This window comes from Lathyrus oleraceus, chromosome 2 (genome assembly GCF_024323335.1).
Source record: "Lathyrus oleraceus cultivar Zhongwan6 chromosome 2, CAAS_Psat_ZW6_1.0, whole genome shotgun sequence".
Taxonomy (NCBI): Eukaryota; Viridiplantae; Streptophyta; class Magnoliopsida; order Fabales; family Fabaceae; genus Lathyrus; species Lathyrus oleraceus.
In genome coordinates this window covers 179,574,088-179,591,097 of record NC_066580.1, presented here as the reverse complement: position 1 = coordinate 179,591,097, position 17,010 = coordinate 179,574,088, and the positions used below count along the sequence as shown (strand labels likewise).

General features: G+C 42.7%; 1 protein-coding gene across 1 annotated transcript; it reads right to left on the bottom strand.

Moving 5' to 3' along the window:
• Positions 1–683: 683 nt before the first annotated feature.
• On the bottom strand, positions 684–1,373 carry LOC127122510 (uncharacterized). The gene is made up of 2 exons (XM_051052830.1): positions 1,182–1,373; positions 684–1,070 (listed from the first exon to the last, which is right to left on the bottom strand). Exons 1-2 carry the CDS (start codon positions 1,371–1,373, stop codon positions 684–686), a joined length of 579 nt encoding a protein of 192 aa, XP_050908787.1.
• Between the last annotated feature and the right edge of the window lie 15,637 nt (positions 1,374–17,010).

Below are 17,010 nucleotides of genomic sequence, written 5' to 3'. Positions count from 1 at the left end.
AGACAAGAATAAACACCTTCCTTCTCTGGCTCAAGAAAAAGAATAGCTTTCACAAAATAATTGATATAGACATGGTTGGCCCTCAACCAATTTATTCCCAAAATAACATCAAGTTGACTCAATGGAAGACACATTAAATCAACTTCAAAGTCTTTATCACAAATATTCAATGGACATTTCAAACAAACAAATGAAGTAGTCACTGAACCCATCGCTGGAGTATCAATAACCATGCTTCCATGCATAATAGATAATTCATGATTCAATCTCTTAGCACAATCCAAAGAAATAAAAGAATGTGTCACACCGGTATCAATAATAGCAATCAAAGGCATATTATTAATAAAGCATGTACCTCGAATCAATCTCTCCTCAACAGAAGTATCAGCACCGGACAATGCAAACACTTTCCCTTTGGCTTGCTCCTTCTTCGGCTTGTTTCACTTGGTAATAATGTTCCCTTGCTCACCACAGTTGTAGCAAGTCACATTCGAACCAACTCTGCAATCAAAAGATTTTTGACCTTGCTTGCCACACTTGAAACAAGTCACATCGCCCTTAGGACACTCAGGAGCACGATGTCCCTCAACACCACATCTGAAGCACTTGACAGGAGTGTGAGATCCTCCTTCACTCGGCTTCTTTCCATCACCAGCTTTCTTCTTACCATCATACGACTTCCTTCAGAATTGCCCTTTTCCTTTCTTATCATGCAAGGACTTGTAATGAGCAACACTCTCACGACTATCCTCATCATAGATCCTACTCTTGTTAACCAACTCAGAAAATCTCGTAATCTGTTGGTAACCCATTGCCTTCTTGATATCAGGTCTCAAGCCATTCACAAACTTAAGACACTTGGATCTCTCAGCATTAGCAGTATTGTAATGGGGACAAAATTTGATCAACTCCTCAAACTTTGCAGCATACTCAGCTACGGTACCATTACCTTGCTTCAACTCAAGGAATTCAATTTCCTTCTTTCCACGAACATCTTCTAGAAAATACTTCTCCAGAAAAGCATCACGGAAAAGTGCCCAAGCCACTTCAATGCCATCCTCTTCAAACCTCTGAACAGTGTTGCGTCACCAATCCTCAGCTTCTTTCTCAAGCATATGAGTGCCAAACTGCACCTTCTACGCATCTGAACAGTTCATAACTCAAAATATTTTCTCAATCGCCTTCAACCACTCTTGAGCTTTGTCAGGTTCATGAGCTCCTTCAAAATTTGGAGGATTGTTCCTCTGGAACTTCCCCAAAGCACGGAACTCATCAGCATCACGCTCCTGATCACCAACATTCATTTGCAGAATGACACCAGCCAACAGGGTCAATGTCGCCGCAAACGCATCATTATTCCTTCCAACAACCATCTTCCTGCTACACCAACCAAATATCCACAACAACAAGGATTGTTAAACAAACTGTATCGATTGTGTCATACACACAAATCAAATACAACAAAATCAAACAAATTCATAACCTGGCCAAATGACTGACCATGTTGTGATACCATTAATGTACCCCCCAAACTACTACTACTCAAATACAACATACAATTGCATAATCAGAGTAAATTAAAGTATGCATACACGAGGGCATCACATTTACTTCTTCCAGAAATAACACATGCCATGGTCACATACAAGTAACACGAATTATAAATCAAAACCAAATAACCAACATGCAAACTCACACAGCGGAATAAGATCTCTCTTCATAAATGGTAATTAGTGATGATTCCCATAAATTATCTACCACAAAATATCGTTTTGGGCTCTAAGGCCACTCAACATTAAAAACAACATATCCAAAGAACAAGATAAAAGAGAGCACAATAATATCTCCCAATATCAAAACAAATACAAATAATCCCATAAACTCAAGTGTTACATGACCAGTGCACTATAGACTACCTAGTCAAAACACAACAAGAACTAGCCTCCGAATCTAATCCTTGTGCAAAGTACCACTATCTCTGGTACCTGAGTGATGTCGCGATAGAACATCATTCCAACTTAAGGGTGAGAATTCAAATCATTATAGAAAAACATAATAATATGAAATGTATAACAAACATACATATATTATTAGAATTCGTCACACTTCATACAAACATGCATCATATCATCTTATTAAAGAATCACATGTTTACCATCTTACGACATGGCTCAACAATCCACAAGTATTCATTTATAAATACTAAACGATGTACAAAAGTCATATTTCACAACATATCGATTTCATGTACATATTATCATCCATCATCATTTACAAATCATCATCAAATATGTATACAACTTTCACATGATTCTATAATGTATCCAAGTCACCATTTCATCACATATATTACAAATATGCACACATATTACATCAACAACACATCAACAATTTATATCAAATGGATCACCTAAAATACACGTATATGCATATTTACCAAAATCATATCCACACAATCATATCACATAATCACATAGACAACAATTCACACTGACACATGCGACTCAATATGTGACTCAATGTGATATGCATGTGGATCCCATCCGTTATCATTTCTGGCTTGTCGAGTGTCTCTCAAATAGACTAGATAACCACCTTTAAAGCCCGATTCGGCCTTAAGCTTTCAAATCCCATTCGGCGTTAGTTTGGGACAAGCAAATAATCTACGCGAGATTATCCAACATTGCCTCTTTCATAGACTCGTGCTAGTGTAAGTTTGCAACAACAACAAGACTCATGCAATTAAGATGATCGCGGCCCCTTAATCATACATAAGCATACTGTCGCATCACGCGAAAAACCGGCGGGAAAACAAGAACAACAGAGCCGCCACCGTGCGTTATTTATCCCAAAAGAGGGAAAGGAAACGCTCAGAGTAAACCTGGAAAAGACATGGTCTCGCGACCAAAGAGAATGGGATCGGGAGTCGGTTATGCGAAGGGAAGGTATTAGCACCCCTACGCATCCGTCGTACTCGACGGGATCCACGCACAAAAGGAAGGATAAATGGTTGCTAAAACACTGCTCAAACTCACACACTGGCTGAAAGAGACACAAGAAAACAGACTGAAACTGACTCGGCAGGATATCGTATCCTGGGCCTACTTAGTCTATCAGGCATAGACATCAGAGTCGAAGTAGTTCGGACTGGGAAACGGCACATGCTCGCTAGGATGTCGCATCCTATGCATACGTATCTTCTCGGACGAGAGAAGAATCAGAGCATTCGTAGCTCGGCTGACACGCACACAAACGAACACAGGCAAAGGCAAACGTGGAGCCTGAACGCCAATCACTGGACTTACATCAGCATCCGAACCAACAAACCCACACTGGAACCCGAATGCCACTCGATGGACTTACATCAGCTTCCAAGCACACAACAAGACAAAACAAAGACACAGGCGCCCGGAGAGATCTGCTCATCTCCTGCCTACGTACCTCATCTGGTATGAGGATCAGGGCGACGTAGTTCCCCTACAGAGGGATAAAGGACTAGCCTAACCAGATAACAGAGGGAGACACAACTAGGGAGACTACGACTCGAGCCTAGATGTTATCATGCAAATTCATCCCTAAGTTAAGGTTTCTAGCTAACTGGCACAGGGAGCCAGCCTATCCTAATCATGACTTGCACAGGAAGCAAGCCAAACACACACATGACTTGCACAGGAAGCAAGCCACACACACACTTAACTTGCACAGGAAGCAAGCCAAGCAAAACCTAACTTGCACAGGAAGCAAGTCTAAACTAACCCTAACTTGCACAGGAAGCAAGTCAAACAAACATACAAGCACAGATAGCACACACTATACACAAGCAAGTGGCTCAAACAAGGGTTAGGTTTTAGTCGAGGGGTCATATCAACCTCAACAAACAAACCTCTGGAATGGGGTGAATGGTGCTCTTAACCTTGCCATTGAGGGGCTAAGGTGAAGCAGATGAAAGGAGATGAGGGGTGTGCCTCATTGCTCTTATCCCTGGCCAGGGAGAGCATTTGACAAGAATGTGTGGGTTCAGAAAGTGGGAACCCTTCTACACATTTAAAACTGACTCAACTGTACAATTGTACAAGATCTTGGGTTTGTATCTGCAATGCATCAACACAGTGGTGTGAGCAAAACAGAAGACACACTGAATAGCAGGGGATAGGTTGCTTATCCCTTGGTTTTGCCAATTGCCTCTTCACTTAGGAGGTCTTTGACTCTATGCAAGGACAAAAGTAAACAGTCACAAACATTGCCTCTTAAGGAGGACTTCAGACAGTTGCCTGGCCAAGTAACAGGCCAGGTCTTCCAGACTACATGAAGATTAGAAGTATACCTCAATGCAAATTGCTTATACAAGCAAAGCAAAGCAAAAGTTCACAAGGAACTGAGCAACTAAAAGCACCTGAAATAGTCAAGCAGGCATTAGTATGCGACTTCAAACAAAGCAAAAAGAAACAGACATCAACAGTTAATCAGAAGCAAATGGATGTGCAAGGCACAAGGCTCAAGGCATGTGAGCCAAGCCACCTACAAAACAAACAAGTTAGACAATGATGTTTAAGCAAGCTCAATCAAAAAGAGTTGGTCTCATTGGTCATTTGTTGGTCAACCTGAAAACATAAGCTCAAATGTGAGTAACAGGACCACTAGGGCAAGCCTAGGGTCAAAAGAGAATGAAAAGGTTAAAACAGCAAAGGGCAAGTATCCAAGATCATGTTCAAACAATCAAGAAACAAAACCAATTGGGTTCACATTCATATCAATCATCATCATCATTTCATGAACAATTTAGGTCAAAGTGTTGCAAACAGAAGCTCATAGAAGTCAACAGCAAGACTTGCATCAAAAGTCAACTCAAACATTTCCAAAAATTACCAAATAAATCATGATCAATCCTAACACATAGCATGGTAAGCATGTCAAATTTCGTCTCATTTGGACAAGTGGAAGGCAGTCAATGAAAATCAGAAAGTCAAAGCAATTTTGAACATGCTCAATGAAGTCAACCAAACATGCATCAACTTAGAAAAATCATAAATCAGAGATGGTGTATGAGAAATGAATGGGATTAAAACCATGGCAAAGATGAGGATGTCTAGTTATCCCATGTAAAATTTCATGTCCATCTAATAAAGTATGAGAATTTCACAAATGAAATGGGAACAAGTGTCACACAAGGTCAACATTTGACCAAGCAGGGGAGAAAATCTCAAACAATTAGGAAATGCCACAAATAATTCCAAGAAAATTCACATGTAAACTAGACATACAAGAGTAGGTTCATGCAAAAAATCAGATCAATTAGAGGTCAAGAAGCATGGTAATGAAAATCATGAAGTTGGACATCAATGGTGTGACACAAATTGTCACACCCCAATTCAAAAAATCATAACTCACAATCCAGACAAGATAAACTCACAAACTCTACACCAAAATCACCATGAATGTGTCTAGTTTAAGCACAAAAAATTTGGGAGCCATTGGATAAAGTATCATCATTTCACAAATGTTTTGGCAAAAGGTACAAAATATGAGCACATGTCACAAACCCTAATACCAATTAAAATCCATTGATCACAAAATTCTGGAAAAAATATGATTAAAAAACTAGAGATTGTGATGAACATTCCACAAAAAACCCCATGAAAATTGGATTTGAAATGAGTGAAATATGATTTTTCAAAGTTGAGTAACCAAAGTGAAATAAAATATGAAATTAAAATGAATTAATTGGATTTACTAATGAACCGGATGGCAATCTTGTAATTTGGATTTCATTAATCAAAACGACGCCGTTTAGGCGCGGCCAGGGAAATAATTTCATTGGTGAGTACGGACCAAGGCCATGCAACGTGTGAAGGAAAAATCTGGGAAACGCAGATTCTAGGGTTTCAAACAGTACCCATCTTCATCACTTCAAAAAAAATCGTGGAAAGTGAAATGGCCCAGAAATTGAAATTGAACATGTCATGGTAATCATCAAGCAACACACATCAACATTCCAAACTCCATTTTCATTAAATCAAGTTAAACAAAAAGAAATAAGCAAAAACAAGTTTGGATGTGAAACTTCAACTCAACATAACTTGCTAAATACTAAACATTTTCAACCATTCAAAGCTCATAATGATCAGGGAAAGGTGATCTACAAAGTGTATATCATGATTTTGGAAAAGGTGAGAGTCGAAATTTTACCAAGTTGGAAGAACAGTTGTGATTCGATGGTTTTCTGGCTTCCAATGGTTGAAACAGATGGACATGAAGCTTCCTACAGTTGAATGATAAAAGGAACTTGGCTCATGGATGCTTGCTTTTGCTCGAAATCCAATCTGCCATGGATGGTATTTGAAATAACAGTCCAACAACAGCTCTTCCAGTTGAAGAATGACAGTTGAAATGCGCTTGAAAAGATGCTTGAATGATGCAGCAACACTAACCAGGTCGTGGCCCTTGAAGGATTTTGAGGAATTTTGGAAAATGACCAAAAAATGAATTTTTGAGAGTGAATGATTTCTGCTGGTTTTTTGCAGCTGCTAGGGGTTTCATTTGACAGAAAATGGTGATAAAATCTGCTGTTTTGTGGTACAAATCATGGTCCATGAAAATGTGGGATGTAGTTGTTGAAAAATGTACTTTCTTTTCAATTTTCAAGCAAGTAGGTAATGTGTGTATGTACTGCACAAGAATGGGCCTCCAACAAGTTTTAAATGCATTTTCAGAACATGTTTGATTGGTAGAATTGGTTGGAAATGATTAATTTAAAACTTCACTTTTCACCTTACTTAAAATTAATTCAAGTAGGTTCAAAAATGCCATTTTGATTGGTAATGTTTTGGTGAATGAAAGTTACATTTTTGGAAAGAGGAGGTCAAATGTGACTTGTAGGAAAAAACCCCACCCAAATTGGCCAAATGGTTTGAGAGATATGGCCTTTTGAAGTTCAAGAATTTCTGAAAATGATTCGATCATAACTTGCCAACCATACATGGGAATTGAGTGTTCTTGGACTTTTTGGAAATGGGAGAACAAGATCTTCAACTTTCATGTTGGGCAAAAATTCATTTGAAGCTTGTATCATGATGTAAGTTTGAGGATCAAGACTTTCCATTTTGGGCAGGTTTCAATTACAGGTCCAGTTTCCATTTTTGGAAATTTCTGATCTGGCTTCAAATTCTTCCATGATGTTGTTTGACATGATATATGAGGCCTATTGGGACATGAATAAGCTCTCTCAAACCAAATCCAACCATCAAAACCATAGAATCAACCACAGTTGACCAAGTTTGACTTTTAGGGTTTCTGACTGACTGTGCATTGACTGATGACTTCTGAACATCCAATCCTTGACCAAAACACTTCAAATGGATCCCCAAGTCATGTGAACATGTTGGACCAGCCCTAGGGACTTGGCTCAATGAAAATTGTGCTTGCTTGCTTGACTGACTGATCTCCTGACCAGTTTGACCTAATTCTCTTGATTGGCTTGCACTTGAGGCAAATGGGACAATGCAATGCTATGCAGTGGACCATGTTATGCTATGACCTAATATGAGAATGAATGTACAATGATAGGTGCAAATTTGAGGTGTTACAGCTGCCCCTATTCAATCAGCTGGGAACCCGAATGGATGAGAGCAACGGCTGTCAGACTTTCAGGGTAAGCAGGGATTGAATACCAAGAACCGTAGAAATTTGCACCGACTGGATATGATACAAGGAGTACCACGTCATTTACCGATGACGCCTACAATTGACAACTTCAGAAAGGCGAAACCATTTACCGATGGTTAGAGACTGGAAACTTGATATTTACCGATATCAACTTCAGCAAGACCATTTACCGATGGCTGTTGGGAAACAAATCTGATGTAAAAAAAGGAAGCAAGACCATTTACCGATGGTGGCTTCACAGAAACTTGACATTTACCGATATCAACTTCAACTCAACCATTTACCGATGGCTACTGCAACTGGGGATCTGATATTTACCGATATCGAAGAAAACGGGGCCATTTACCGATGGCGTATAAAACTGGTCATTCCATATTTACCGATATCGAAGCATACGGGGCCATTTACCGATGGCGTCTCCACTTGAGGAGGAACAAAATCTTTGTGGTGTAATCAAGCAAGACGTTTACCGACGACTTTTGGGGATCTTGATTTTATCAACAAGGAAACAAAGCAGGACCAGACATTTACCGATGACTGGGATGAGACTCGACGTTTACCGACATCGAAAGATGATGTTTACCGACATCAAAACAAACGACCAAACATTTACCGATGACTGGGGAACACTTTACTAAGGGAAAAAACAAATATTTGCAACTGGAAACCAGATAGGACATTTACCGATGACTCTACTGGGGATTTCTAGCTGGGGATTATCAGACATTTACCGATGACTGCAGAAAAGACTCGATGTTTACCGACATCGAAAGATGATGTTTACCGACATCAAAAAAAATGACCAGACATTTACTGATGACTGGGGAGAATAACCTGATGTTTACAGACACCGAAACAATGGTGTTTACCGACACCAAAAATGATGACCAGACATTTACTGATGACTGGAGAGAATACCCGATGTTTACAGACACCGAAACAATGGTGTTTACCGACACCAAACAAAGAAACACACGCGGGTGCTAGTATGGCACTTACCAGTATCACAAGAACGACTTTTTAGATATGTCAAGGCAAGGTTGACCACCTGCTGGGGGTCTCACTGGGGAGAAACAAACTTTCTGTCACCAACGGGTGAGGTAATAAACCTCTGTGGGGATATCAGTCCTGAATGCTGTCAAGAGCAACTGTAGTAGACTTGCTGTGCTGATGTTGAATGAAATGATCCGCCTCTGCCGGGGATACAGTCTGGTGAGGTCAACACATGAATGCATATGTTTGAATTTTTCTATGACGTAATGCTCCATATTGAATGGGAATGCTACGCAGTTTGAGGATGCAATGATTACTACAATGCAAGAATGCAAAAATGGTGAAAAACTCCGGCTGGGGAGCCAAAACTGATTGGGTACTCCAACTCTGCGGGGAGACTCTGCAGGGAGAGCAACGACTTCTCACTCATGTTGGAGAATAGCACTGCTGCTGGGGGGAAGGTAAACTCCGCTGGGGATATCCTTCAGTCCACAGATAGGATAAATGTTGGAGATAAATTTCAAAGAACCTGCCTCACTCGGGGAGGAAATTCGCAAATACAGGCCTGCTGGGGGATAGGCAATCCTTAGATCTGTTGGGGAATAGAAGGCAATATCCACAGACGTCTCCGCGGGGGAACGTAACTCTGATAGCTTCCAAACTTGCTTGGGGAAAATATCTGCTGAGGAAACGTCCTCACAGATGCCAATCTGAAAAACAACACAACAAAATGCCCCCAGGGGATACATGGACAAGATACGCTCAAGTGTCCTCAACATTCAAAATGATTTTCAAATGTTTTGTCTTTCTGCACATTATTGTGTAGCCTTCATGTTCTTATATGCAATGCTTATCAAAAATTCGGACATTTTTGCAAACAAAACAGTAAAAATAAAAACCAAAGAGCTATTTATCTGAATAACGACTTTTATTGATTGAAAATGTGCCTGAAAAGGCAAATACATTGGGAGGCAATTCCTAGAAAGAGGTAATTGCGCATAAAAGGAAAAAATCTATCCTAATGGCAACGTGAACACGGCATCCACTATTTCCCAGTTCTGTTATAACTCACAGATCATCAGTTTCCCTCCCAACTCCTTGCTTTCTGAGAAGAATGACTGGACGGATCACATCTTTCGAGATGGCAGACGACAAAGCTTGATGAAGTACAGACAACTCAGACTGTAGTCTTCGCTTTAATCCCTCTTTTGGTTGGATCGCCCTTTCGGGTTTTCAATCCACCGGGATACCCATTTTTGCCTAAGCCGCCCTTGCGGGTTTTCGACTTACCGGGTGTACAAATTCTTTTCATTTTATCCCTAATTTTTGCCCGAACCTTTTCTTTCTGTTTTTTGGTTCGCCGGGATGCCCTTTTTTGCCTGGACTTTTTTTCTTTTTGTCCAGCGGGTCAATTTATGCGAAGTATTTTTTGACTACATCTGAGTTAACAGGGACGGAAAATCTTCACCATCCATAGTTGTAAGCATCAAGGCTCCACCGGAGAAGACCTTCTTCACAACATACGGACCTTCATAATTAGGAGTCCACTTGCCCCTGTTATCTGCACCGGGAGGGAGGATCCTCTTCAAAACTAGATCACCGATCTGATAGCTTCGAGGACGCACTTTCTGATCAAAGGCTCGCTTCATCCTTCGCTGATACAACTGTCCATGGCATACAGCTGCTAGCCGTCTCTCCTCGATAAGGCTCAACTCGTTAAACCTTGTTCGAATCCACTCGGCTTCGTCCAGCTTGACATCCAATAAAACTCTCAGAGAAGGAATCTCCACTTCAACAGGTAGGACAGCTTCCATACCATACACAAGGGAGTAAGGGGTTGCCCCGGTCGACGTACGTACTGAGGTACGGTACCCATGCAAAGCGAAAGGCAGCATCTCATGCCAATCCTTGTACGTAACGACCATCTTCTGCACAATCTTCTTGATATTCTTGTTCGCCGCTTCTACAGCACCATTCATCTTCGGTCTGTAAGGAGAAGAATTGTGATGTTCAATCTTGAAATCTTTACAAAGCTCTTTCATCATCTTGTTGTTGAGATTCGAACCATTGTCAGTGATGATTCTCTCAGGAACTCCATAACGACATATGATTTCTTTCTTGATGAACCGGGTAACCACTTGTTTGGTAACGTTAGCATAGGAAGCTGCTTCCACCCATTTGGTGAAATAGTCAATCGCTACCAGAATGAAGCGATGTCCATTCGAAGCAGTAGGCTCAATCTTCCCAATCATATCAATGCCCCACATGGCAAACGGCCAAGGCGAATTCATGACATTCAGAGGGCTTGGTGGTACATGCACCTTATCAGCATAAATTTGACACTTATGGCACTTCCGAGCATACTTGAAACAATCGGATTCCATAGTCATCCAGTAATAACCCGCTCTCAACAATTTCTTAGCCATTGCATGTCCGCCGGCATGAGTACCGAAGGAACCTTCATGAACTTCCTGCATTAACATGTCTGCCTCGGGTCTGTCCACGCATCTGAGCAAGACCATGTCAAAGTTTCTCTTATACAGCACATCATCCTGATTCAAATAGAAGCTTCCAGCTAGCCTTCTCAGGGTTTTCTTGTCATTCTTCGACGCACCTTCAGGATACTCCTGAGTCTTGAGGAAGTTCTTGATGTCATAATACCACGGCTTCTCATCAATCACAACAGACTCGGCTGCAAACACATACGCAGGCCTCTCGAGTCGATTCACCGCAACATGTGGCACATGATTCCACCAATGAACTTTGATCATAGACGACAAAGTAGCCAAGGCATCAGCCATTTGATTCTCATCCCGGGGGACATGATACAACTTCACCTTCTTGAAGAACGTCAGTATTCTTCTGGTGTAATCTCTATACGGAATCAAATGCGGCTGATTCGTATTCCAATCTCCATTGACTTGATTGACCACTAGAGCGGAATCTCCAAAATATCAAGAGTTTTGATCCTCAGATCAATGGCTTCTTCTATCCCCATGATACAAGCCTCATACTCAGCTTCGTTGTTGGTGACGTCAAACGTCAATCTGGCAGAAAAAGGTATATGAGCACCTTTAGGATTGATCAATACTGCCCCAACACCGTTACCATTCATATTCACAGCCCCATCAAACATCAGTGTCCATTTGTCATCCGGATCCGGTCCTTCCTCGACAAGAGGCTCTTCGCAATCTTTCATCTTAAGATACATGATGTCTTCATCAGGGAATTCAAACATCATAGGCTGATAATCTTCAATCGGTTGCTCGGCGAGGTAGTCTGACAGAATACTACCTTTGATGGCCTTTTGTGACGTGTACTGAATATCATATTCTGTTAGAATCATCTGCCAACGAGCAACGCGTCCGGTGAGAGCCGGTTTCTCAAAGATGTACTTCACTGGATCCATCTTAGAAATCAATAAGGTAGTATGGTTCAACATATACTGCCTCAGTCGGCGAGCAGCCCAGGCCAAAGCACAGCAAGTTTTCTCGAGCAGTGAATATCTTGTTTCACAGTCGGTAAACTTTTTGCTAAGGTAGTATATGGCATGCTCTTTTCGACCAGACTCGTCATGCTGTCCCAATACACACCCCATCGAGTTCTCAGTCACTGACAGGTACATTATCAGAGGTCTCCCTGGAACTGGAGGTATAAGGATTGGAGGTTTCTGTAAATACTCTTTAATCTTGTCAAAAGCTTTCTGACAATCATCATTCCACTTGATCGCCTGATTCTTTCTGAGCAGTTTGAAAATTGGTTCGCACGTGGCTGTTAGATGAGATATGAACCTTGCAATGTAGTTCAATCTCCCTAAAAACCCACGGACTTGCTTCTCCGTTTTCGGTTCAGGCATCTCTTGAATAGCTTTGACTTTTGCTGGATCAACCTCAATCCCTTTCTCACTGACAATGAAGCCTAAAAGCTTCCCTGATCTCACCCCAAACGTACACTTGTTCGGATTCAACCTCAGCTTGAACTTTCTCAACCGGTCAAACAGCTTCTGCAAATTAACCAGGTGCTCCTCTTCTGTCTGCGACTTCGCAATCATATCATCTACGTACACTTCAATTTCTTTGTGCATCATGTCATGAAAGAGAGTCGTCATTGCCCTCTGATAGGTAGCACCAGCATTCTTTAGCCCAAATGGCATCACCTTATAGCAGAACGTGCCCCAAGGTGTAATGAATGTCGTCTTTTCCATGTCCTCTGGCGCCATCTTGATCTGATTATATCCAGAGAAACCATCCATGAAAGAGAATACCGAGGATTGAGCCGTATTATCAACCAATACATCAATGTGAGGTAATGGGAAATCATCTTTCGGACTCGCTCTATTCAAATCCCGGTAATCGACACACATTCTGACTTTACCATCCTTCTTCGGCACAGGAACGATGTTGGCCACCCATGGGGGATAACTTGTAACAGCCAAAAAACCTGCATCCCACTGCTTCTGAACCTCTTCCTTGATCTTAGTTGCCATATCAGGACTCGTTCTACGAAGCTTCTGCTTGACCGAAGGACATCCTTCTCTAAGAGGTAATCGATGCACCACAATGTCTGTATCTAACCCAGGCATATCTTGATATGACCAGGCGAATATCTCCACATATTCTCTCAGCATCTCAATCAGCCTCCTCTTGACAGAGTCCTCTAAAGCAGCCCCAATCTTGATTTCTCTTTTGGCGTCCTCAGTACCCAAATTAACAACCTCCAACTCCTCCTGATGAGGTTGGATGACCCTTTCCTCCTGCTTCAGCAATCTGACCAATTCTGCAGGGAGTTCACAGTCTTCCTCACTCTCCTCTTCAGCTTGGTAGATGGGATTGTCGAAATCATACTGAGCCATAACAGAACTGTTCATAGTGAATGCCATAAGATCGCTTCTGCATGTTTAATGCTTTGTTTTAGAAAAAGAGTTCAATAAAGTCACAAAAAAAAAACATTGCCATTTTTATTGTTTTTGAAAAAGGATGAAAACAAAAATAGAAAGACAGGGATCACAAAGTTTGATTTCAAAAAATGTCCTTCATTAATGATAATCATTAAAACATGATGAGGCCCTACAATGAATCACTACGCCTTGGGCAGATCGTAGGATTTTCATGCAAAATGACAAAACAACAGAAAATTACTCTGTCAGAAGAGTAACTTGAACCACTTCTTCAGCCGTCCAGTTGTTGATAGACCCCCCTGGTGCACACGGGCGAACCCAGTTGTCCAAATCACAATCACTGTCACAGTCTTCACTACCGGTTGCAGAGACGTCGCCATGATTCATCAGCCCAGCGCTGGTAAAGGTACTCGGACCCGCTTGACCATTCTGCTCTGCTTGGAGAGGCTCATAACCAACGCCAAATTTGTCTTCTTTGACAGGCAAGTCCACCATCTTGCCCCAGCCTTCAGCTTTGCCAGAATCAACAACCTCCTTAGCCTGCTTGTAAGAAGTAATTGAAGCACCTGGCTTCCTCTGCTCAGCGTACGCCACTTCTCAAGAGCCACAGTCTCAAACGCCTGGCATAAGGTTTCGTGGATCTCGCCATCCACCTCAACATATTTGAACGAGGATAGATGACTCACCAGAATCTCTTCTTCACCGCACACAGTCACAATCTGACCGTTCCAGACATACTTGAGTTTTTGATGGAGAGTCGACGAGACTGCCCCTGCTGCATGAATCCATGGACGCCCCAATAAACAACTATAGGCGGGCTGGATGTCCATAACATAGAAGATGATATCGAATACCTCAGGACCTATCTTCACAGGCAAGGTAACTTCCCCACACACAGAACGTTTGGATCCGTCGAAAGCACGAACGATCAGGTCACTGGGAGTAAGCACAAACCCTTCCACATCAATCTTCTTCAGAATCTGCTTAGGCAACACATTCAGCGACGACCCGGTGTCTACCAATACGTGAGACAACACTGCCCCCTTGCACTCCATGGTGATGTGCAAGGCTTTGTTATGGTTACGCCCTTCAGGCGGTAAGTCCAGGTTGGTGAATCCTACACCATGCCTGGTGCTCACATTGGCCATCACACCCTCCAGTTGATTGACAGAAATCTCCTGAGGCACGTAAGCCAGATTCAACATCTTCAGCAAGGCATTACGGTGTGCCTCAGAGCAAATCAACAGTGAAAGTATAGAAATCTTGGACGGAGTTTGATTCAACTGATCTACAATCTTGTAGTCACTCTTCTTGATTATCTTCATAAACTCCTCCACGTCCTTCTCAAATGACCCCTCGGGCGCTTCCTTCTGGACAGGTTCTTCCTCAACCACAGCTTGCTTACCCTTTGCTTTGGCGAGAGCCTCAGCATTATTGTCCCTCAAAGGCTGCGGTGCGAACAGACGACCGCTTCTGGTAAAACCTCCTGGACCCCCTACATTATCCACAGCCGGACCAACAGTTGCAGGAACTCTATTCGGTAAACCAATTGTCACTGGAGTTTGATTCACTGGTCTCGTCTGACTTTCAGCCCTTCTGTTACTGCGGTAAGCATTATCATACTTCCACGGCACGGCTCTACTATTCTCAACAGCCCTTCTTCCAGACGCGGCGATAGTAGTTGGAGCACTGATGGTTACAGGCACGGAAATGGTAACTGGGGTACCATTTGTTGCAGGTGCACTAACGACCCTTTGTCCACGTCCTTCAGACGGTTTAAAGTAAATGGTGATAGTTGACACTGTTCCACGATCTTTTACAGCCCTACTGAATTGCAAACAACCCTCATCCATCATACCCTGGATACCGGCCCTTAACTGGTCGCAACCATTCTCAGATTCTGCACAGCCCAAACAATCCTCATCACAGCCCGAGTAGACACCCCCATTCAGCAGACGGCCCTTCACAACTAGCAGAGAAGTCTGAACATCATCAACATTAACAACCAGATCTTCAGCTTCTTTCCCTCAATATTGTTCACTCTATGCCCACCATGCTGAGGCATAGGGTTGTTTACGACGTTAGGCACTGGAGCGAAGTTGATTGCTTTGGCATCGATCAAATCTTGGACCTTGTGCTGGAGAGCCCGACACTTCTCAGTATGATGCCCTGGTGCCCCAGAGTGAAAGTCACAACGGACGTTGGCGTCGTACCCAGGAGGCAATACTGTAGGCGGAGCCATTGTACGCAACTCAACATCCCCAACCTGAGTAGTTCGGGCAGCAGTTCGGCGTACGACATGGGTAGCGAATCAAAACGTCGATCAGGCATCCTTTGTCTGGGCTGATACGGACGTTGCTGTTGTTGTTGTTGTTGCGGTTGTTGAACTCTTTGTTGTTGTTGTTGACGAGGTTGAGGTGCCGGAATGGTCACTGCAGCAACCTGACAACGTTGACTTCTGTTCTGATCTCTGCGGTATTGAACATCATTAGTTTCACCCTCTCTTCGACGAGGTGCCCCAGCAAATGGCTTCTTAGAAGAAGAGGAACCAGCATCTTGGATCTTCCCAGTTTTAATCAAGCTCTCAGTCCTCTCTCCACAAATGACAACATCAGAAAAACTACCGAATGGGCAGCTCCCCATCCGGTCCATAAACACACCCTGAAGAGTACCGATAAACATATCTGTCAACTCCCTCTCCAGCATAGGGGGTTGAACTCTAGCAGCCAGTTCACGCCACCTCTGGGCGTACTCCTTGAAGCTTTCATTGGATTTCTGACATAGACTCTGCAGCTGAGTCCGGCTCGGTGCCATGTCCATGTTGTGTTTGTATTGCCTCAAAAGGCCTCACCCAGATCCCTCCAACAGCGGATAGAATCTCTCTTCAATTCCATGTACCAGTCCAAAGAAGCCCCAGATAGACTATCTTGGAAAAAATACATCCACATCTTTTCATCATCGGTATACGCAGAGATTTTTCGATAATAAGCCTGCACATGGGTGCGAGGGCAAGAAGTACCGTTGTATTTATCGAAGGACGGTGCTTTGAACTTGTAAGGGATTCTCAAACCTTCCACCAACCCCATATTGGTAACATCAAAACCGAGAGAATTTGACATTCCATAGCTCTAATTTTCTCAGCAAGGGCATCAACTTTACGATCCCTCTCATCAACCCTTCCCAGAACGTCTTCGTCTTCACTGAGCAGAGTGAACATATCCTCTTGTCTGTCAACAATCGGAACAGGATTACGGGCGGGGCACGGACTGCTCTGGCATTAGCGGCATCTGGAGCAATAGGTTGACCGTTGATTCGAATACCCCCCAACTCATCACCTACAGCATAGTTGTTGATGGGTACAGCAGCAGCAACATTGTTATCATTGACCGGGCCTCCCTCTGGCGGAGCATGGTTGACCGGTGGAATTGCAGCCTCTTGTCTCTGAACCATGGCTCGAA